The 24714-nt window shown below is 31.0% G+C and overlaps 1 protein-coding gene across 5 annotated transcripts in view; it reads right to left on the reverse strand.

The window, feature by feature from the left end:
* Alh (Alhambra) overlaps nt 1-24714 on the reverse strand; it is a 91507-nt gene that overhangs the window by 12022 nt on the left and 54771 nt on the right. For all 5 annotated transcript variants that reach the window (XM_065515406.1, XM_065515239.1, XM_065515160.1 and 2 more), the window contains 3 exons: nt 8694-9174; nt 8246-8618; nt 2891-3512 (listed from right to left, as the gene is read on the reverse strand). In XM_065515406.1, coding sequence (XP_065371478.1) covers nt 2891-3512; nt 8246-8618; nt 8694-9174 — 1476 coding nt within the window. The remainder of the gene's footprint in view (nt 1-2890; nt 3513-8245; nt 8619-8693; nt 9175-24714) is intronic.

Below are 24714 nucleotides of genomic sequence, written 5' to 3' on the forward strand. Positions count from 1 at the left end.
TTTGTTTTGGACAAATTCAAGTGTATTGCTACCAATGTAGAAGAGAAATATGAGAATTAATATTGAAATATGATGTCAAAGTATGAGGCAAATATGTCCAACTCTAGTATGTCAGAGGGTGGTAATATCTTTGAACCATATTGTTCAAAAACGCCTTGCTTATTTCTCCAATCTAGCGGCGAATTCCATATTTCAGAGCATCAGTTGTTGTGGTTTCAAATGGCCCCAGAGATAATCACCCCTATCGGCAATAACAAGCGAAATTTCTGTTCCCATGAAATATCCATTTCCCTCGAAGGAAAAATTGCTATCGTGATATTCCTTTTCATTCACAATAGTTGATTTTGTTCGTAACAGCTGTTTATTGTTTACAAAATTCCATTTAAAAATTTCACAAATGGGAAATTTTTTTCACGTGAACAAAGTTGATGAATGAAAAATGGGAAAAGGGAACACATTTCATGTGAACTATTGATTCGCGATAGGGGTGAATAGTCCAGTGGCTTTAAATAACAAGAACGTCATGACCAAATCTAGAAATTACGCGACCGGGAAAGTTTCTCATGCAACAATTGAATCCTTACGGCCACTACGAGCCTATTGTTGTGGTCCATCGTCAGCTGCAGTACCATAAGTCTCGAATTTAGCGATTGAATTACGCCCAGTGATCACTGAAAAAGTCTGAAAAGCTGGTCGAATTTTAGAAAGTGATACAGTAAAATGTTCACCATTTGGTTAATAAATTTTCACAATTAAAATTCGTTGTTCAAGAGAGTAACATTTCATGGTTAAAATTTCCCAAGTTTGTACAAAATAAATGTCAAAGGAGGAAAAATTATGTGCATCCAAGGGATGAATGCTCCAATTTTCATAATCGAGAAGCTAATCAGCCGGCTGGCAAACTAAACTCGGTAGTTTGGTTCTACGAAACCAATTGCCTCTAAGGATGCTAAAGTTCTAATCAAGTAAGTACCCTCTGCTTTTGCAGATGGCAGGGTGATTTCGAATCAATTTACCCAAATATAGAGTTGGAAGTCTGACAAGTATTTTTACTGAAATTCAAGTTGAAAGTGTAATTCAAACCTTGAATTATAGTCAAGCAATTGAATTACTGTTGTATTACACTTTATTTCAATAGCATTCTCCAGTAAAATGGAATCATAAATTCAAGCCAAATGTTTTTTGTTTGAAAAATATTTAATTTTTTCAGTTTTAAAACAATTACATTTGCATTCAAATCAAATTCCAACAAAAGGTTCAAGTGTTTGAATTTTTGGGGCTTTGGTGCTTATTGGGCTAGCTTTACCTCCACACCAGTCTCCTCACTTCTAGGTACTTTCCTAGGCTAAATTCTCAAGCCACAAAAGGACATTCACAATTGTGCAGTTCGCTTATTAGATATTAAATTTGGGTGAGGTGACAGAACAAGTAAAAATCTAAAGGAAGATTGCTTTTTCCAAGATCTAGAGTCCGAAACATTTAGCTACACGATCGTAGATGAGATTGAGCAAGGAAGATGCAAAGGATTATCTAATTAAAGAAATCATAATTTCAAAGGGAAACCTCATTATAACGTAGGAAGATAGTTGCCATTCAGTAGTTAAGCAGTTCGATAAAAAAAAAACACAATTCAAGGATCCAGAGTCCGAAACATTTGAACACATGATCGTAGATGAGATCGTACAAGGAAGTTTTAAGGAATTATCGAATTTTCGTAAGGAAAATCTCATTATTTCGTAGGAAGATGCTGATATTCAGTAGTTTAGCAGTTCGAAAAAACACACTTTCCAGGATCTAGAGTCCGATACATTTGCCCACATGATCGTAGATGAGATCGTACAAGGAAGTTTTAAGGAATTATCTAATTTGTGGAATCATCATTCGTAAGTAAAATCTCATTATTTCTTAGGAAGATAGCTGTCATTTTACAGTTAAGAAGATCGAGGAAAACACACTTTCACACAGTCCGAAACATTCGCCTACACGATTCTAGATGAGATCGTATAAAAAAGTTGCAAGGTATTATCTAATTTGAGGAATCATCATTCGTAAGGAAATTCTCATTATTTCGTAGAAATTTCATTTTGTAGTTTAGAAGTTCGAGGAAAACACACTTTCAAGGATCTAGAGTCCGAAACATTTGCCCACACGATCGTAGATGAGAGTTTCACGGTTTTATCTAATTTGAGGAATCATCATTCGCAATGAAAATTTCGTAGAAAGATAGCTGGCATTTTGTAGTTAAGAAGATGAAGGGAAACACACTATCAATGATCTAGATTCCGAAACATTTGCCTGCTCTATTGTTGATGAGATCGCAAGATGATCCAAGCAAAGGCAATCAGCCCAATTATGAATAAAAAATTGTCCGGGAGTTTGTTCCCCGGGAGATTTTTTTCCAATGAATTTGAATAGGAAAAATGAGAAAAGGAAACAACTCCCGGGGAATTTTTATTCATAATTGGGCTGAATATGTTTCGAGGAAATGGAAAGTTGTTTATTACAAAAAAAAAAAATTACTGATTCAAATGTCTTGTTTAAATTTCGAATGGAATTAAATACAAAAGTCAACCTAATTTAATTAAAGGCCTGTTCCAAGCAAATAACAATAAAGCCAGCCTGTTAGTTCAGTTGCCAGTATTGTAGTCTACAATTAAGGCCCTAACATGTAGTCTGTGACTTTACATTGGTCTTCACTATTCAACTCATTGAACTAAAAATGAATTCTAAGTGCTGTTTTACCCACATCAAATTTACTTGCGCAAGGCTTGAGTTTCCAGATGAAACAGGAGACAAGATTGGAAAGATTTTTTCCTTAAACTTGAAGTATGTGAACCAGCTCTAACATAAAATTTAATAATTAAAATGTATAACATTAAAGTACACTTACCATTTTCCCCGGAAACGGCACACCCACAAATTGTGGCGCCTGCGGATCAGCACTGTAAACACTATGATCCTGTATCTCCATACTCAATTGATCGGATAACTTCTGGGCCACACTACTATTTGGATTTAATTGATTGCCCAACATATGAGCGGCGGCAGAAACATTTATCGTCGAAGAGGTTGTGGTGGTGGCAGCCGGTGCTAAAGAGGAGACAGCGGCTGCTGCTGTAGCTGCTATGGCGGCACTTGCTGAAGTGGTGGCGGCTGTGGCACCACCACCATTTTGGAATATTTTAATATCTTTGAGATCATTTGAGGCTACATTTGTGGTGGTGGTGGTGGTGCTGGCAGCTGTAGAATCCTTAGCCTTGCGGCCACGTTTACGCTGAGAACCAGCCTCTGAGCCCGGTGAACTGGGTGGTGAATCTTTAATGGTATTTGAGGCTGCTACAGCTGGATTTGTATCAATACTGCTGGGTAGATTTGTGGCACCTGGTTGGGGTTCATAGGAGAATTTCAAGCCACCGCCGCCACTTAGCAGCGAAGAGGAGGAACAAGAACTGGCGGTGCTGGCATTGCTGATGTTAAACGAGGAAGAAGAGAAGACACCACTATCAGGAGTTCTGATGTTGGAAGTAGAGGAGGAGGAAGATGTAGTGGTAGTTGCAGCAGCAGTAGTTGATGATGTCAATGTTTTGTGGGATTTTGTTGATGATGACGTTGAGTTGTTGTTATTATTATTGTTGTTAAGTTTATTGGAATTTGTGTTGGTGGTGGTGGAGTTGGTGATAGTAGTAGTAGCGGTAGTGTTGTGATTATTATTATTATTAGTGTTTGGTTGATTGTGGGGAATGTTGTTGGCATTTGTTGGTGGATTATTATTATTGTTATGGTTATTTTGTTGGTTGCCATTTAAAGTAGTAGAAGTAGTAGTGGTGGTGTTGTTGGTGGTAGATATTGTTGTTGTTGTAGTTATAGGCAGGGTAGTAGAAGAAGAAAGAGAATTTGTAGAAATTGTGGTTAATGGCAAAATTTCTAAAATATCATTATTATTATCAGTTTTATTAGCAGCAACATTTTGTGAATGTTGCATTTGTTGCTGCTGTTGATTTAGTTTATTATTAGTTGAAGCATTAGTAGTAGTAGTAATAGTAGAAGTAGTTGTAGTAGAAGAGGAGGTAGAGGATGAAGAAGCATGGGAAGAGGAGTTAGTTGTTGCAATAGCAGAGCTAGGATTTAGATTTTGGGAAGAGTTAGAAGTACTGGCAGTAGCAGAAGAAGTATTGGTTTTAGTCAGAGATGAAGAAGCGGTTGAAGAAGTTGATGATGTGGCAGAAGCATTAGTGGTGTTGGTAAAAGCGGAATTGTTATTATTGGTATTAGATTTATTGTTATTATTGCTGTTGCTGTTGTTTGTTTTGGTCAAACGCTCAGGCGATACATGTTGTTGTGGCTGCTGTTGTTGCTTGCTGTTTGAAGTATTGGCTTGAGCTGCAGCAGCCATTTGCTGTTGCAAATGATTCTGTTGGGCTCTTAGCATTTTCTTATTCAAAGGTTTATTGCTGTTAGTCGATGTTGTTGTGGTTGTAGTAGGTGGTGTTGGCGCTGTGATAGCTGTGACATTTGTATTGCTACTACTGTGGTTATTATGATTTTTACTACTACTACTAGTACTGCTATTGCTACTACTATTTTGTGAACTATGACTACTGCTACTAATAAGACTATTTGCTGCTGTGGTAGCTGCTGTTGAGTTTGTTGCATTATTATTAATAGAATTATTATTGCTACTGCTAGAGTTTTTAGTATAAGTAGTAGAAGAAGAAGAGGAGGAGGAAATGCTTTGGTCATTGTGGCTGTTGTTATTATTTTTGTTGCTATTATTGCTAGACGAATTCGTTAAATTGGTTGCTGTGTTGTTATTAGTGGTAGTAGTAGCAGCTGAAACACCACTTGATCCGGCGGCGGCTGGCAATGGTGAGTTTGTATTACTTTTTCTTCTAAGCGCTGCAGTAGTTGAGGGAGAAGCTGATGATGATGAGGAGGATGATGCTGCTGCCTGTTGTCTGGTTACAGCAGCACTAGATGTCGTAGTTTCATTACTAGTATTGCTGCTGCTAGAACTTTGCAACATTACCACCGGTGAGGCTGATGGTGTGGCCGTTGGTGTGTTAGAGGGTGTTGAATTACGTGTTGAGGGTGTTGGTGTGCTGCTGGGCGGCGGTAATGATAAAGGTGAGGGAGCTTTAGGTGATGGTGTGGCTGTAGTCAAATCATTATGATAATGTTGTTGCTGTTGTTGGGGTACTGGTGATGAGGATGATGAGTTGGCCACTGTTGTAGAGCTAGCTGCCGCTGTTTTTGTTACTTTCTCTTGGGGTGGATTAGAAGCGCTGTCGTTATTAGAGCTAATTTGTGATTTATTAGAGGCTGCCCGTTTTTTGCCCGATCTTGAGGTAGACTTTTGATTAGCATTCTGTTGCTGTTGTTGTTGCTGCTGTTGTTGTGCTTGCAACATACTACTTTCACCTGAGCGTGATCTATTTTAATCCAATCGTTTTTTTGTATTTGTTTTTGTTTTGTTCAATAATAGTGTCATGGTGAAGTTTATTTATTTGTTTTTTACATATAATTTATCATTAAATTATAATAATACGGAAAAATTGCATTGTTGTTTTTTGTATTTTTTTAATTTTAAACAAATTGTTTTTTGTGGAAAGAGAATAAAAAAACATTGAGAGAAAAAATAGAAATAAAATTTATATTTCCTTTGGTTTTTGTTTTTTTGACATTTCTTATTAAAAATGAAAGAGAAAATCTTTGTTTTTAATGATTAATATGTGTGTGTGTACAAAAAAAAATTATGTTTGTGTGAGTTGTTGGGAGGCGGGGGAGAGAAGATGTGGAAATGAAAATAACAACAACAAAAAACTTATTTAATTGAATTTTTTTCTTTTTTTCCAAAAAAAAAAATAAAACAAAACACATAAAATCATAAAAAAAATTTAAATGCAGGGCGGGGAAAATTAAATGGTTTAATTGCAATGAAATGATATACAACACAAAACAATTGAAATTATTAAGGAAATTAAAGCTTATTAAAGGGAGGAGGGGAGGTCCTCCTAAATTATTATGGGGAAGGACAACTATAGATTTATTTAAAACTATGAACTTGGAACTTATGCTGCGGATATCATTTTCAAATATTCAATTAAAAATGGAACCCTAAAATATCAACTTTAGAAGCGAATAATCCATTAATATTATCAAACATACCCATTAACCCCTGGCTATGTTGAGGCCGTATTAGGAAATATTAATTTAGTATCTAGGGAGATTTGAAAAGGCAGATAAGAAAGCATTAAACCCTCTGAAGATACTGAATGAACCCTTATTAATTGTAATCTTAAGACATATTCATTCAATATTTAACCTTCATCTTACACTTGTGTAGGAAACCACACAAAATTTATCTTTTTTTTTAAAAAAATTTTCAAAAAATCTGTTAACGATGTCAATAAAATTTCAATTAAGCACAGAAAATGGATTCAGAAATTTTTTGATAACGAGATATTTTAAAAACTAAAAATTACGTTGCTATCCCTGTTGTGTGGTTTTCCACACACATGTAATTTCCATGTATTTTGCACTAGAAACAGCATTTTTTCTTTAAATGTGATGTTGACTACAGAAAACATAATATTGGTAGTGTAAAATAGGTAGAAAATTAAAATTACGCTGTTGTGTGGTTTTCCACACACATGTAATTTCCATGTATTTTGCACTAGAAACACCATTTTTTCTTTAAATGTGATGTTGACTACAGAAAAAATAATATTGGTAGTATAAAATAGGTAGAAAAATAAAATTACGTTGTTTTCCTGGTGTGTGTGGTTTTCCACACACATGTAATTTCTATGAATTTTGCACTAGAAAAAATTATATTGCTAGTGCAATATAGGTAGAAATAACTTTTGTGTGGAAAACAATCCATGAGGGTAAACAACGTAAATTATAGGAAGAAAGGAAGCCCTAACACAAAACCATAAGACATTTCTTTCAGACAGAGTTAGGAAATGGATGATAAGGGAGAGTTAATTATGTTTCTCTTAAGTTTAGTATAAATTTATATACATTTATTTCTTTTTCTTATATACAAATTAGCAATTTTTTGTTAAAATTTCGAACAGCAACCAGTAATAACAATTTTGCGGGGAGAAAACAAATTTTGTTTTTGTTTTAATAACAAAAAATTTTATCAATAGCGTTTGTTTAAACAATTTTTTTTTAATAAAAGCAAGAAAAATAATTACAGTCCAATAATAACCAAAGACTTTTTGTGAGACAGATGTTTAAGGAAAAAGAAATTAATTAAAGATATCTTAAAAAATAGATAAAACAAAATATAAAAAAAGCATGCATAATTAAGAGTAATGTATAAACGGATTAAGAGAGAGGAAAACTTCTTTAGATTCTCTTGACTCTAAACAAAATTTCTTTAGAAACCTCTTGAATATAGAGAAAACTCCTCTAGGTTGTAGAGACAATTTCTTTAGAAAACTTCTTGAGATTCTAGAAAATAATTCTTTAGAATATTTCTCTAGATTCTAGAGAAAATTTCGTTGGAAAATTTTTCTAGAGAAAATTTATCTAAATTCTTTATTCTAAACAAAATTTTTTTAGAAACTTCTCGAATATTGAGAAAACTCCTCTAGGTTCTAGAGACAAATTCTTTAGATTCTAGTTCAAATTTCTTTGGCAATTTTTTTTAGAAAACTTCTCTTGATTGTTGAGAAAATTTCTTTAGAAAAATTCTTTACATTCTATAGAAAATTTCTTTAGAATTTTCTCTAGATTCTAGAGAAAATTTCTTTAGACAACTTTTCCCGAATATAGATAATATTCTTTAGAATAATTCTCTAAATTTGAAATGAAATTTTCTCTTGATTCCCGAAAAAATTTCTTTAAAAAAACTCCTCTAGATTCAAGAGAAAATTTCTTTAAAAAACTCTATCGAATTTAGAAAAGAATTTTTTAAAATATTTCTCTAGATTCTACAGAAAATTTCGTTAGAAAACTCCTCCAGAATCTAGAGAAAATATATCTACATTCTACCCCTACACCTCTCTCTCTTCTGTTTATACATCTACAAAAAACTTATTCTGTAAAACAAAAAGTTTTGAAATATTCAAATTATTTCGAAATAAACTCAAAACCTTTTCTTTTACAAAATAAACTCTTTAAATAACTTAAAAACTCAACAAAAATAATGGTGTTAATGTGTGTTTAAAAAAAAATCGTGTGTAAAAGTGTAAAATTGTATTTTAATAAAAAATAAAAGAAACCAACTACTAACCTTGATCTACGTATAGGAGCTGACTCTTGTTCTTGTATTTGACTAACTCTGGAGGATTGTTTTTCATAGCTGATCTTTAAATTGCCCGTTTCAGTGGTTGAAGCCGTTAAATTAATGCCCGCCGATGTAGCAGAGGAGGAGTTGTTGGCTGAAGACGCTGTGGGATTAGGTGATTTACCACTTTGATAAATGACACCATGTTGTTGAGGAGCGGCAGGAGAAGGTATTGAGGTGGTAGATGAAGCTGTAGCATTAAAAGGTGATTGACGATCTAAAGTATTGGCTGCAGCGGATGAAGATGATGATAAGGAGGCGGCAGATGATTGCTGTTGTAGCTGACTAGTTGAGCGGGTATTTTGTGCGGCTGTATGTTCTAAAAACAAGGAAAAATAATTTCGTAATAATTATAATTTGGAATTTAATAAAAATTCATTAAATTGATGATTACCTCCTGTGGTCGCTGTATTTGTGGGTATATTTATTCCAGGTACATTCGCTGTTGATAGTGGCACGGAAACATATAAACTTGGTGCATTGCTGGCCGTGCTGCCCGGCGCTGTTGTAGTTGCTGCTGAGCCAGCTGTTGATGTTGTCGTCGTTACATTACCACCATTTGCTGCTGCTATGGCTGCCTGTGCAGCGGCATAACGTTCTTCTCTTTCTTTGGCCGTTATAGAACTTGATGATGATGATGCCGACTTATGCCCTGTTGTCGCCGATGATGACGACGAACCTGTTGTAAGTTTGCCCTCATTTGCATTCGTTTTATGATGAGACGCCGACGATTGATTGTTGCCGGCTGGATTCGAGGAGGCGGATGAGTGTGTGTTTGATGTTGTTGATATTAAAACGGCATCTCGACTATTTTGTGATGATGTTTCGGCATTGATTAATGATTGATGTGTGGGGGGACTTAATTCGGTTTTTTGCTAAAAAGAGAGACAAAAAAGGCAAAGGAATGGATTAATTAATTATAAAGACAGCGAGGTTATATTTGATTTAAAATAAAATGATTTAATAAATACAAGTTATATTATTAATGGCGGGTAACATTAAACCATTACCTCACAAGAGCTTGTTTCTTTGTATTAAAAATAGCCACGCCCACATTAAAAGGGTGTGGCAAACTATTATGCCCATTTTTGAAAAAAAGTCTTCAGCTTTTTGAAAACTTTGAACATTTTTTTTTAAAATATTAGAAACTGATTGAGATCTATCTGGAGGAAGAATTGGGTTATTCGGTACAAAATTCTTGCTCCACTACTGTATTTTTAAACCTTTGGGGATTTTTGTATAAAAAACACAAGATAGAGTAATTTTACAAGATATTTTATCCTGAAAATGTCTGTAAACTTACGAAAAAAAATCATTAAATTACCACACAACCCTCGTAACCCAACAATGTTCCTTCATTTAAGAGTCTAAACTAATTTGGGTTAATTATTGAGTGTTTTTTCTCTCTGTATGTTTTTCCAACTAAAATGCACACTTCCGCTTTACTGGGAAATTGCAAATAGTGTGTGTTAGAGATAAATAAATGAAATGAATAATGCATTGCATAAACTTCAAACACAACAAGTACCTAAATATCACTATAATTAAGTAAAAGAATTTTACACAAAATGAAAGAGAATAAAAATCCATATTTTTAAGAGCGAATCAAAAAAAAAAATCACGACAAACAAAAGAAGAATTGTAAACAAATATGACGAAGACACAATTGTTAAAGCAACAACAAAAATCAAATACAATATGGGAAAAACTGAGAAAAGAAAAATGGGGAAATAAAGCAACAACGGCAACAAAAGTCAATGTTGCAATATAAAACGTCATCGTTAGTTAGTATTTGCTGTTGATATGTATAGACAAACTGAACAAAAATTAAACACACAAAAACAACAACAACAACAAAAAACATGAATAATAAACATAAAAATGCATTAGAGCGACAGGTTGAATGTACTAAGACCCCAAAAACCAACAACAACAATGAAAAAGAAAAAAAAACGAACAAGCATCTGCATACAAGGAAATGACAAACAAGAAATAGAAACAAAAAAAAAGCAAAACAAAAGAGGAGACAAGAGAGAAAGAGGGTGTTATAGGTGGAGGTTGTTGTCAAGAATAAAAATATAAACACAGACGCACACAAATACATACACGCACATATTTCATTTAGTCAATAATATTTGTGTGAATGATGACGAATTTATTTATTTTTTTTTAAACAAAATAATAATTTTCTTTCACAACCCAGCGGGAGGGTGATTAAAGCTTAACAAAAACCAAAAGAATAAACAAAAACATTGTGATTAGAAAGCTTATACTAAATTCTAAAAATAAATTATTTTAGAATTTTTGTTTATTTTGTGCATTTTTCTCGTTATGTATGTAGGTATAATTTGAAATAAGGAAGTGTTTTTGTTTAGATTTTCCAAACAAAAATTATTTTTAGATAAATATTTGTGTATAAATAATAATTGAATATGACAGATATGATTGGTTAAGGGAATTAGTTATTTCGTAGGTAGGTATATATCAAAAAAGTACACCAGGAAAAGGTGGATTTAATTATTTCTTATTTTTTTTTTTTTTTAAATATGCAATTTTCTTTAGGAATTACATCCATGTATTTATGTGGTAGTTTTAAAGTATTTTATGTAAAGATGTTTGAAATATTAATGTTCGCACTTTTTACAGCTTTTATTTGAGTTTGATGGTTTTATTTTTCTGTATTTTTAATTTAGAATAATCTAAAAATTGTTTTCTGTTTAAAAAGTCCAAAAACCGTAAATATGTACCTTTTAGTTTAAAAACATTGAAACATTTTTTCTATTTAGAAATCCATGGATTTTGAAAAACACCAAAACGTCTGTAAGTTGGATACTGGACCAGTTAATAACACATATCATATCAATAATTTCATTCCAAAACAATTCATTTATCTGCCATTAATTGACACCTGAAGTAAAATATGATAAATTGTTTCCGATGCAAATAGAACAAGTAAGAGAGCTATACATATTCGTGTGTGCCGAATTTTGTATAACCTTCACCAAATTATACTTTAAAATAAAATATTTTTAAGTAAACAAAACTTAATTTTTTTTCGAAATTGTTTTTTAATTTATTTTAAAAATGTTTTTTTAAATTTTTTTTTTTAATTTTTATTGAAAAAATGTTCATGACAACAAATTTTTTTGGTTAAAAAAAAAATGTGGGTTAAAAAATATTTTACCCGATTTTGACCCATTGTAGGTCCAACTTTGAAATATATATCATTGGATATCCATATTATCTATATTAATGACTAAGTATTCAAAATGAGGCTGATCAAAATCAGGGAATGCAAGAACACTTCAGACACTTCAGTTAACAAAGTTTTTAGTTCATTAAAAGCTTGTAATGCCTCTTCCATAAGAGTAATAGCTACTTTTCTGGACATGTTTGCCTTGATTTGTGGGTTATCATCACCTCTTGTGAGATTCGTCAAGGGTTTAGCAACCTTCGCGTAGTCTCTTATAAATTTTCTATAAGATGTAATACCGAGAAAACTATTCAAGTCTTTAAGTGTTGTAGGAGGAGCTAAATTTTGGATGACCTCCACCTTACTTGGGTCTGCTCGTATCCCATCGCCGGAGACTATATATCCTAGGAACGATACTTCCGTTTTAAGAAAATAAGTCATCTCCAGATTAACCCTGAGGTTTGAAGCTAATAATCTCCCAAATACACATCTACGTTAATACAGTTTTTGTCATTTGGAGGTCCTACCTAATTGTATAACCTGCAGTTGCGATTTTGCATCATCATGAATAATCAGATTCCGACGAACCTACGTAGTCATCACAGCACATTTAATTTATTGTGAATGTTCTTCTTCTTCCTCGAAATTGACATTCATTGTGAATGACCAAATCAAACAAATTTAAGTTACTAGAATTTATTAAACACACATTTAGTGGATAGCATCGTCAAAAATAAAAGAAATTACTAAATCATTTATTAAAGAGCCTAATAATAAAATAATTATGTTGTTAATTTAAAAGGAAAAACCTTTTTCCCTCATCTCACTTAAAAACATTCTAAACAAGTTAAAACAACTAACAGAAAAAAAATCACAGAAATAAAAAGCACATAATAAAGACACACATAGAAAATGAAATGATTTTATTGTTTCTGTTTCCAGTTTTATGTTCCTCAAAAAAAAAAAAACAACACAAAAATCATCATACAAGTCAAGCAACAACAAGAAAGAAACAGAAATAACAACAGCAACAAAAAAATTAAAAGAAACTAAACCAACGGATGGCTAAAGTTACGCACCACATAAAAATGCAGTCAACCAACAACACCCGCTGAGCAGCAGCAAACTTTTCTTGTTGTTGCTGTTATTGTTGGTGTTTAGCAACAATTGGTACAATTTCGATAAGTTGTATGCAGTTGTGTGTTTTATTGTTTGTGGTTTAGAGAGAATGACAGTTTAAAAGTTATCGGAAATAAAAGCAAGAAAATGAAAACAAAAATAAGCAAATAATTGCATTTTAAAGAAACAGAACAAACTAACTAAAAATTGGCCAATATATTGTAGCTTTTTTTTAACAAACAGGATGCGGTCAAGTAAGATGTGTTTTAACAATCATACAAAATAAAGGATCATTTATAATAACTGTGTAGGTACCTTTATAAATAAGTAAGTAACCAGACCAGATGACGCATATTTATTGATTGAGCGGTGGTTGGATGTTTGCGGTTACAAAGAAATTGCATGTTTCGCTAGCTAGTTTTTTCTTATTATTTTAGTTTTGCAAATCGATATTTAATTAGAGTGTAGTGCAGAGCGTTGTAATATTCACAACATGTTTGTGTCATCGTCAGCCATATGAAATGGCCGGCAGAATTATGAATAATGTTTAGGGGGTTAATTTCCAATAAAAACAACAACAGTTGTTATTGGTTGTGGTGGTCAGTCAGTCAACATGTTGATTGTTGCAAATTTGTAATTTTAATAAAAGGTGATTATTAATAATTATTATTGTGATATTTTAAGTAGGTTTAATAAAAGGTTTTCATTTAGAGTTGGTAAGTTTTAATCATGATTAATGTAGCTATAAAACTTATTAAATTTTACATAAATTCTTTAAAATTTATTAAATTATTGCTTTAGTATTATAGAGTTTTGCAATTTGTTTTAATTGTAAATAATATGATGTGATGATTGCACAAATGTATGGCATTAACCCCTTGTCTATACTTGACAAATATTTATCATAACAATTAATGAAGTTTGCTGTCAAGACAATGTTGATTGAGCTGAAGCTCTAAACATTTTGTCATAACGATGGAGTCTATACCTGATAATTTGTTCTCTTAACAACGATTTTGAAGTTAATTGTGACAAATAAAGATGGCTTGACGTAAAGCAGTGATGCCAACAAAGCGTTTGTCGAACACTGATTTTCTATGCAGCATTGATATAATATTACTGCATTTACGAATGGATTGTGTTGTTAAATTACATGGTAGGAATAAAAGGAAAATTACATATCCTGATTTACTGTCGCTTAAAAGGCCTCTAATGTACTCAGACAAAGTACCATTTCCTGTAGATTTGTCGGACACAGAGATGGTGGAAGTTTTTTTTTGGAAGAAAAATATAGCGATTTTGATGTCTTAAGTGTCCTATCAAAAGAGAGAGATCTGAGCTGCTAGCATCTAGACCATTGGTAGGCAAAAAGAGGCATTTAATTTGTGTGCTCTTTTGGGTAAAAAATAAAATATCCACAACAACATCAAGAAACTGTATGAATTGTGTGTATTTTTACGCTCTATTACGCTCTTTTGTTCACATTCGGGTTGTTTGACGAAAATCATCGTAACCTGAACAATATGAACGCCTACCATAGATCTAGACTCAAAGATAGAAATATTTTAACTCGAGGTTGCGAAAAAGAAAATTATGTAGTCTTTTGTAGCCTTTTAACAAAAATGGGACTCTCAAATCTGGTGATTGAAGATTCAAAGGGAAGTTTACAATGTGTTTTTCGAGATATTGGTAATAAGCATGCAGCTGTGTATATTGCGAAATTAAAGGAAGAAGCCTTCAGCTAAAGACTGAAAATTACAAGGAATTATTTATAGAACTTTTAATTAGCTTTAAAAATTGTGGATGTGATCACCCCTATCGGCAATAACATGTGGAATTTATGTTCCCACGAACTTTTCATTCACAATAGTGGATTTTGTTCGTAACAGCTGTTTATTGTTTACAAAATTCCAACAAAAAATTTCACTACATGGGGAATTTTTTACGTGAACAATGTTGATGAACGAAAAATTGGAAAAGCGAACATATTTCATGTGAAATATTGATTCGCGATAGAGGTGAATGAATGATTTAGAAGAAGCTGCTTGGAAATCTTTTATTGCCGTTGTGAAAAATGTCTTAGGAATTGAAAAGGCTGAAAATTACAAAAAATTAGTTATAGAAATTGATTTAGCTTTAAAAATCGTGGATGTATTATGAACATGAAAGTACACTATCTGTGATTTGGACAAGTTTCCTGAAAATCTTGGATCGTATAGAGAAGAACCGTTTAAATCAAGATTTAAAAGTGATGGAAGATAGATAAGATCGCAAAGATGAACATATAATGGCAGATTACTGTTGGAGTATCACACGGGAGTGTCCTAAGGACTTCCATTGTAGAAAATCTAAAAACGAAGCTTCTTATTTGTAAAATAATGTAAAATCGTTTATTATAGTTTTTTACCCCTGCAATACTGTATATATGTATAAGAAGCCCCCACATAACTTTGAAACATAGTTTGTTTTCTATTAAAATCCGCCCTCAAATGGGAGATTTTTCAATAATTTTTTTTCACCAAAAAATTTTTCAATATTTATCATGATTTGGCTCAGACGAATATATTAGTTTTATAGAATAGGGCGGATTAAAGAAACTTTTTCATTGAAATTGTTTAAAATTAATGTTTGCTTGTGGTTTTAGATAAATTTTTTAAAATGTTTGCTTTACATTTAAATATTTTCGAACAAAAAAAAAAACTTCAAAACTGTTTAATACTTGAAAACATTAGCTACACTTGTCTTTAAATCGTATGATTTACAGAATAGGGCTGATTAAAAAACGTTGCCATTGAAATTGTTTAAAAATAAATGTTTGCTTGTGGTTTTTCGATAAATTTAAAAACGTTTAGTTTGACTTACACTTAATATGTCTTCAATATTAAACTTTTCGTAATAAAAAATTGAAATCAAAACAGTTTTAAACTTGAAAACTTTAGCTTTTGTCGTAATCGTAATTTTAAATTGTACTTTTTATCGAATAGGGCTGATTAAAAAACTTTTTAATAGAAATTGTTTAAAAATAACTGATTGTTTGAGGTTTTTAGATAAATTTGAAAGCTAAATATGCAAATATTAAAGATAAAAAATAATTCCCACGCAAAAATAAAATAATAACAAGGAATTTAAGTAAACAAATGGTGCCGCTCCAATATTTGTATTAAAATTATGTCAAGGGCTTATATTCAATAAGAGATATCTGCAGTAAAGATAGTGACCAAAACGGCAGATAAAGCTCTTGATGAGTTTCCTTTTTCAAAACCAATTTTTTTATTTATAAATAATAAGTCCATCCTGAAATGAGCTTTATATTTCCAAAAATTTGCAAAAAAATATTTAATTTCCTAAAAATACTTTTAAGCTTATCCGCCCTTTGTTTTAATATTTTTCCTTCCAATTTCACAATATTACTCAATTTTATATAACCCTTAATAAAAAACATTTAGTTATGTTTGTTTCCTTTAAAGGAAATACGATATTTATTACTGAAAACTATTAAATTAATTTTCCGAATTATTTTTTTCATGGGAACAATTAAACTATGTACTACCATTTCAGCTAATGTTTGTTAGATTCCAACCCTTTTAAATCATTAGGAAACACAAAAAAAAATGAACAAAACATCAAAAGTAAAGTATAAATAAAATATTGAGGTTAGGTTTGCATTTGGAATGTCAATCCCCTTTTCTGGTGTTGGTTTTTTTATTGAATTTTTATTTGTATAAATAATTTATAACAGACGTTCAAGGGTTGTTAAACATTATTATATTACAATATCATCATGACGGGGGGAAAAAATTGGAATGAATTTAATGACAAAAAAAACAACGGTAACTGCCACAACTACTTGTAACTTCATTTAAAGCAAATGTTGCCACAATCGTAAAATTTAACAAATCAAAAACTAGACACAAATTTTATTTTATTTAAATAAAACCTATTTCAGTTACCAAGTATTTAATTTATTAATTTCCTATAACACATTAACCAGTTCAAACTCCATAAAACAATTACAATTGTAATTAATATAATAAGGCAGCCTATATAAACGATAATAGTGTCATTATAACATTTCAATTAAAAAGCGTCTGAAAATCGCCAATTCTGGCAACATTGCTTGTGATTGCATACATTGTAATAAGCTGGCAGTTATTTTGTTTTGTTTTGCACCCTCTTTTATGCTTTCTACTCTCTCTCTCTCACACTCTGTCTCTTTTAGTTTCAGGATTTTTTTTAAATCTCTTGCCCGGTTTTTATAAAGAAATCCTTAGTTGTTGTTTTTTTTTGTTTCAGTAATGTTCTTTCATGTGTGTGTATGTTTTGTTTTGTTTGGTCACTTGTTTTTTTGTTTTGTTTTACAGACTTAACAACTCTTTACCGTACATTTATTGTTGGCATATGTCCTTTTTAGATTGTAGTTGTTGTTTTACATTGCCTACTTCAACTTCAATTGTTTGTCAGAATTATTTCGACTATTGTGATGTTATATATTTATTTATTTTTTTTTTGGGGGTCTACGTGACTTTAACAACATCTGCGCAGAATTTGTATACTGTTTGTGTGTTTGTTATTTCTTGTTTCAATCAAATATTTATGATGATTTTATTATGTACGCCAAAAGTAGAGGAAGTTGTCATAAAGTGTATAAAGGAAAAATATAAAGTTTTTGAAGGATATTTAGGAGCAGATTTTTAAGTTTAAAATAAAAATCAAATTTTATTAAATTTAAGTCCTGTCAAAGGAAATGAATCATTATGAAATAGAGAATTTACTTTAAAAGAAACAGCAAAAAAATAACTGTAATTTGAGAATTTAGGATCAAAAGATTTTCTACATATTTGACTATTTTTTTTTATTTTTTTGACAGTTTATGTCACGTGTTTACAATTTTAAGAAAATGTTTAACAAATTTCTACTAATTTACCGATATTTTGTTAAAATTAAAAGTTGTTTATATTAGAAAACGTCAAAAATGTACAGATTCAGATTTGCAGATCAAAAATGTGTAGATTTTCTATATATTTGATAATTTTTTATATTTTTTTGACAGTTTATATCTCGTATTTACAATTTTAAGAAAATGTTTCACAATTTTTTACTAATTAACCGATATTTTGTTAAAATTAAAAGTTGTTTGTATTAGAAAACGTCAAAAATGTACAGATTCGAGAATTATTTCAATATTTTCTGAACATTTACAGATTTTTTGACAGTTTACGTCCAGGGGCCGAATTACCGCACTCGTGATCGAATGAACTATCGTATCGAAAAATGATTTCGATATCGCAATTATAACAAAATGTACTAAATTTCATGCTCGATATCGAGTGCCGTAATCTCAAATCAGAAAATTACGATCGAATTTACTCGATATCGAATGCGGTAATTCGGCCCCAGTATTCACAATTTTAAGAAAATTTCTACAAAATAACAGATAGTTGGGTAAAACTTTGATTTGATGTTGAAGAATTATTTCAGTATTTTAAGTTTTTTTGACAGATACGGAACGTATTTATATTTTTAACCTCCAGTAACACGAAGTCTGGTTATGTGTTAACTAATAGTTACACTGACAGTTTTCATTCAAAAATAATTTTAACCGGCAGTATAACTATTAGTTAAGGCATAACCAGGCTTCGTGTTAATGTGGGTAAGAATAGTTTTTACAAATTTCTACTGATTAACCAATATTTGGTTAAAAACTTTAAGTCGACTTTATTAGGAATCATCAAAAATGTGCAGATTCAAGATATTTAATAATTTTAAAGAATTATTTCAAACATTTACTGATTTTTTGACAGTTCATGTCCGGTATTCACAATTTCAAGCAACTATTTCACAAATTTTGTCTTATTAATCGATATTTAAATCTGGATTGTATTAGGAAACGTCAAAAATGTGCAGATTCAAGATACAAATTTTATAATTTTTAATAATGATTTCAAAATTTTCTAAACATTTTATTAATTTTTTGACAGTTCGTGTCCCGTATTCAAATATTTCACAAATTTCTACTGATTAATCAATATTTGAAACTGGATTGTATTAGGAAACGTCAAAAATATGCAAATTCAAGATATTTAATAATTTTAAAGAATTATTTCAAACATTTACTGATTTTTTGACAGTTCATGTCCGGTATTCACATTTTCATGCAACTATTTCACAAATTTTGGCTTATTAATCGATATTTAAATCTGGATTGTATTAGGAAACAATAAAAATGTGTAGATTCAAGATACAAATTTTATAATTTTTAAGAATGATTTCAAAATTTTCTAAACATTTTATTAATTTTTTGACAGTTCATGTCCCGTATTCAAATATTTCAGCAAATATTTCACAAATTTCTACTGATTAATCAATATTTGAAACTGGATTGTATTAGGAAACGTCAAAAATATGCAAATTCAAGATATTTAATAATTTTAAAGAATTATTTCAAACATTTACTGATTTTGACAGTTCATGTCCGGTATTCATAATTTCAAGCAACTATTTCACAAATTTTGGCTTATTAATCGATATTTAAATCTGGATTGTATTAGGAAACATCAAAAATGTGCAGATTCAAGATACAAATTTTTTAATTTTTAAGAATGATTTCAAAATTATCTAAACATTTTATTAATTTTTTGACAGTTCATGTCCCGTATTCAAATATTTCACAAATTTCTACTGATTAATCGATATTTGACTCTCGAATCTATTAGGACACGTCAAAAATATGCAAATTCAAGATTTTTTTTAATTTTAAAGAATTATTCTATTTGGAAACGTCAAAAATGTACAAATTCCAGATATTTTATAATTTTAAAGAATTGTTTCAAGATTTTCTGAACATTTTTACTAATTTTTTGACAGTTCATGTCCCGTATTCAAATATTTCACAAATTTCTACTGATTAATCGATATTTGATTCTCGAATCTATTAGGAAACGTCAAAAATATGCATATTGAAGATTTTTTATATTTTAAAGAATTATTCTATTTGGAAACGTCAAAAATGTACTGATTCAAAATATTTGATCATATTAATGAATTATTTCAAAATTTTCTGAACATTTGATTGATTTTTTTGACAGTTCATTTCCCGTATTGACAATTTTAAGAAAAATTTTCACAAATTTCTACTGATTGATCGATATTTGAGACTCGATTCTATTTGGAAATGTCTTAAATATGCAAATTCAAGATATTATATAATTTTAAATAATTATTTCAACATTTTGACAGTTTATGACTCGTATTCACGTTATTCAGAAAAATAATTCACTAATTTCTGCTGATTAATCAATACTTGAGTCTCGATTATATTAAAAAAGGTGCAAATTCATAATATTTGATAATTTTAATGAATTATTTCAAAATATTCAAAACATTTAGACAGTTTTCAAATTTATCAGAATTTTTTTTACAAATTTCTAAAAAGTTCGGCAAAAAACTAAAAGTCTATACTATTAAAAACATCAGAGATGTGTAAGTTTAAGATATTTGATAATTTTAAAGAATTATTTCAATATTAACTGATTCAAATTATACAGATGAACCAGTATTTGTATCGATTTTATTTCCAAATATTCTTTAAAACAATATTTAACTAAAATCAGATTATTTCCTTTATTACTAAAGATTTTAAAGAAATAAAATAGTTCACTTTTATTTCCTACGTATTCCATCTGTATTCCATACAATTTATCTAACATCTTTGACATTTTGTCATTTCTGTCATTTGCTATGTGACTTTGACAGCTAGTTTGACTTGTCATTAATAAATTATTTAAACAGTTAAGAAATCTATATTTACAATTTACAATTTACGTTTGAGTTTATTATATTATTGTCAGCATTAAAATATTCCATCTCTTACAATTAGATGTATAAAATTATGGCTAAACAACAGGTGTTATTCTTGTTTTCACACTTTTTTTAAATAAAAAAAAAACATTTTTTTCTGCATTTTTCATATGGCCTGCAGAAATATGAGTGTGAAATTGTGTAAACCATACATTAACGTAGGAGGTCAAACTGAAAATTACGCTTTTTGAAAAATTTCCTCTGTCATTAAAAAGATATCAAATTTTGAAGCATATTGAGAGATTGATTTCCATTTTAATGACCGGAAGTTTCAAAAGAAAGACTGAAGACTGATAGATCATGTGAAAGTTCTAATATCGCTTTCAATATCTATCGAGAGACAACATCGAAAGAGTGTGTTTTACAATTTCCGTTCAATGGGTTCAACTGCACGTGTTTGTTCTTTGCAAAGATCCGATATTATCGCGTAGAAGCTCTGCTCTCTTGTTTTATAAGAATTAACTACATAATGAATCGTTTGACAGCTTCGAAGGTTTGGCAATGTTAAACCTCAATTTAGACATGTTTGGACATGTTCGTGACTTTTCGTAAAATTTGTCCAGTTACAATAAAAATCTACAGATCAAGGGAAGGAAATTCAAGCTGAAGAACACTTAGTTGGATTTTTTCTCCAATTAGGACATAATCATGCTGTGAGCGATTAATGAATTCATGAGATCAAGGAACATTCAAAACAGTTGCTTTCGCCGAGCTGTTAGACCAATGCGGCCAATGGTCATAGCTATTTTAGGATCCACGAGGCTTATTTTAAAAAAAATGCACGCCATAATAGATTAATTCTTTGTAATCCTCTTGATAACAAGCAACATTCAAAATCGTTGGTTTCTCTCGTCTGATAGACGCTGAACAATCGTAATATGGTTTACTAATCTTCCAATGATCCGTTTAACATTGTCTTCAGCCTAGAAATATCTTTCTAATTACGATTAATAGGTTCATTTGCCCCATGTTTCCCCAACTATTTTGATGAGCCGGTCATTCACAGAAACGATGGAAGACTGTCAAGAGTCATTGAAAGGGAGTCTACTCTCATGTTTACCGCTCGCCCAATGAGCCATTAACACTGTCGTCAGCCAAGAAATGTCTATTCGATTAGGATTCATAGGCTCTTGGCTGCTATTTGTCCAACATCGTTCACTCGTCCGCCCAATGTTTCCTCAACTATCTTTGTTCTCTTCGAATATTCTCATAAAACCACGAAATACTGTCTCCTTTTTTCCCAAGATCTCTAGTCTCATGTTTACTGATCGTCCAATGACCTGTTAACTTTGCCATCATCTTCGAAATCTCTCTTCAATTATGAATTATAATATTGTGGCTAATTTAACTCGTTATATTGTTCGCCCAATGTATCCACAAATATTTTTGATAGAGAGATTCACAGAAAATATAAAATAATGTCTTCCAAGATCTCCACAAAAGTCATCAGCTTCAAAATTTCTCTCTCAATGTTCGAGCTCAGATTCTAGTCAATAAGAAATTTGATGTGGTTTTAAAACTGTCAACAGGGAATTTATAAAATTCTGGACGTCTTCAGTTCCGAATATCCTGAAAAATTCTATCGTTTCGTCAGGTCCGTCCCGAGTCACTGGTGTGTTGCAATGGTTTCACAATTGATTTAAGATCACTAAATGGTGGAAAAACGTATTTGACTCCTGATTGATATTAAGCTGGAGCTAAAAGATCCCAAAAGTGGGAAACAAATTGGGAAAAGATTTCTAAAGCATCAAAAAATTTTGATAATTTTCCGCACATTTTTAAAGTAATTTTCAGTCAGCTGCCATATGTTTATAACAGTACAACCGTTAAAATTGACATAACTGTCAATTTGTGTTTGTTTCTGTAGCTGTTTTTTCTCCACGTTTTAGCGGTTTCTCAAAATATTAATTTCAAATCCTTAAGCAAACGTTCTTAAAGCATAAATAACATAAATAAATGTTTTAAAAACACAAAGTATTTTTAAAGATGCCAAAGGAATAAAAAGCAATTGTAAACACCTGCTTCAAAACAAAAACAGCAAATTGTACAGCCCTCATTTACAATAAAATAAATACATATTTAAACAAAAAGAAAAACAGAAAAATATAAAAATTACAAAACATGTGCAATGAGATGGCAGACATATTGGACATAACAAAATTCACAAACAAAATAAAAAGATGATGGGTGATTATTTATTAAATTGATAGAAATTTAAAAGTGCAGCCTTTACAACATCGATAACAAATGTACATTAAATAAATGTTACAACAACATTGTTTCAATTTTCTTAAGGGAATCATCATCAAGAAAACCAAAGAAAAGGAACAAGCTGTAGATACAGGCAGTAAAAATAAATTTAAGAAAACAGCTGTAGTTTATTTGCTTGTTTCTCTCTCTCTCTTTTTTTTTATTGTGTAAATGTGTGCTATTATCCTTTTTTTTATTCTTAAACCAGCTACAGGATATGCTGGCATAGGTATGATGTGTATGTGTGTTTAACAATAAGATCAGTTATATAACTAGATCTTTCTAGTGTTTTTTTTTAAGCAGATGTTGTTTAGGCATTTGCTAACGTTTTTATTGTTCCTTTTTTTCCAGAATTTTTTAAGAATATTCCTCCTTTCCTTACAGCTGCTTAGGTTTTTTTTGTAAAGGATTCTTTTTAGGATTTGAATATCATTAATAAATATATAGTTCACACATGTAGTTTGAGTGACAGGATTGTCGTTAAAATTTGTTTTTTGTTTTTTAAATGAAATTTAATCTAATGTTATTTTTTTAAGGTATTCGAAAGAAAGGGCTTAAGTCAATAATATATGTAAATTATAATTGTACACTACATTATTATCCTAAGATGCTTAATCCACTTTGAGTATACATATTTAAATAGGAAATTGATATAGGGTTGGTATCTTCCTTTGGGCCAGCTGTCTTTCCAAACAATGGGTTATATGAAACAGGAAATTTATTTCCGGTGTTGTCCTTGAAATCTATGCAAATAAATTTGTAATGCAACTATTTGTTTAAATCTCCTTCCGCCAAAAGAGAATTTAGCCACTGGGGGTCCCAAAGATCTTAAGAATGTCCAATCATTGGCTTAATTCGTGGAATTTGGTATATTTATAGGTAAAGTATTGTAATAATTGCTTATATCTCCTTCCGTGAAGAGAAAACATACACTGAGTCACCCAATAATTTTAAGAATGTCCAATTAATGACTTACTTTCCCTAGACTAGAATGTGATGTTTTTGAAATTCCTTGATGGATCCTCGAATCCACTATGAGAAATCCTCTTGTCTTTTTTTCGGTTGGTTAATAGTTGCCACCTTGGACTTGTTGGTCAACAGACTCACTTTACGACTTTGTTTCTATTCCATCTGGATAATTATGCCTCACGATTAGGAACTAGAACAAAGACTCATTCCAATTGCGGGTCGAAATGCGTTAGATGGAGGAGTATGCTGTTTGTTTTTTTTCTTTACAGGGCTATCAAATTGAATTATGTGGGGTTTAACCCAAAGTCAAACCAGTCATCTTGGCTAAGTTTATCAATGGACCTAACATGGCTTTCTTTATTTCTTTTGCAACCCTGGAGAATGCCAATATTCCAACTATTACTCGCTTGATCCTAAATTGACTTGACGTCTTCGTTTCTATTCCATCTGGATAATGAAACGATTTTCACTGTGCAAGTGTCTCAAATGTGTTGTGTTGGCTCCATTTATGTCTCACGTTTCGGAACTAGTACAAAGACTCATTCCAATTGCGGGTGGAAATGCGTTAGATGGAGGAGTATGTTTGTTTTTCTTCTTTACAAGGCTATCAAAGTGAATTATGTGGGGTTTAACCCGGAGTATGATATTTATATTTCTTCTTTACAAGGCTATCAAAGTGAATTATGTCGGGTTTAACCAAAAGTCAAGCCAAAGATCTTGAAAATGTCCAATCAATGGCTTAATTCGTGGAATATGGTATATTTATAGGTAAAGTACTGTAATATTTGCTTATATCTCCTTCCGTGAAGAGAAAATATATACTGAGGGACCCAATAATTATAAGAATGTCCAATTAATGACTTATTTTCCTAGACTAGAATGTGATGTTTTTGAAATTCCTTGATGGATCCTCGAATCCACTTTGAGAAATCCTCTTGTATGTTTCGGTTGGTTAGTGGTTTTACTTGATAGTAGTGCCGATAGGACTATACTATGTATAGGACTCTATTTCTAGTTCCATAATGAT

Source organism: Calliphora vicina, chromosome 1 (assembly GCF_958450345.1).
Source record: "Calliphora vicina chromosome 1, idCalVici1.1, whole genome shotgun sequence".
In the NCBI taxonomy this organism is placed as follows: domain Eukaryota; kingdom Metazoa; phylum Arthropoda; class Insecta; order Diptera; family Calliphoridae; genus Calliphora; species Calliphora vicina.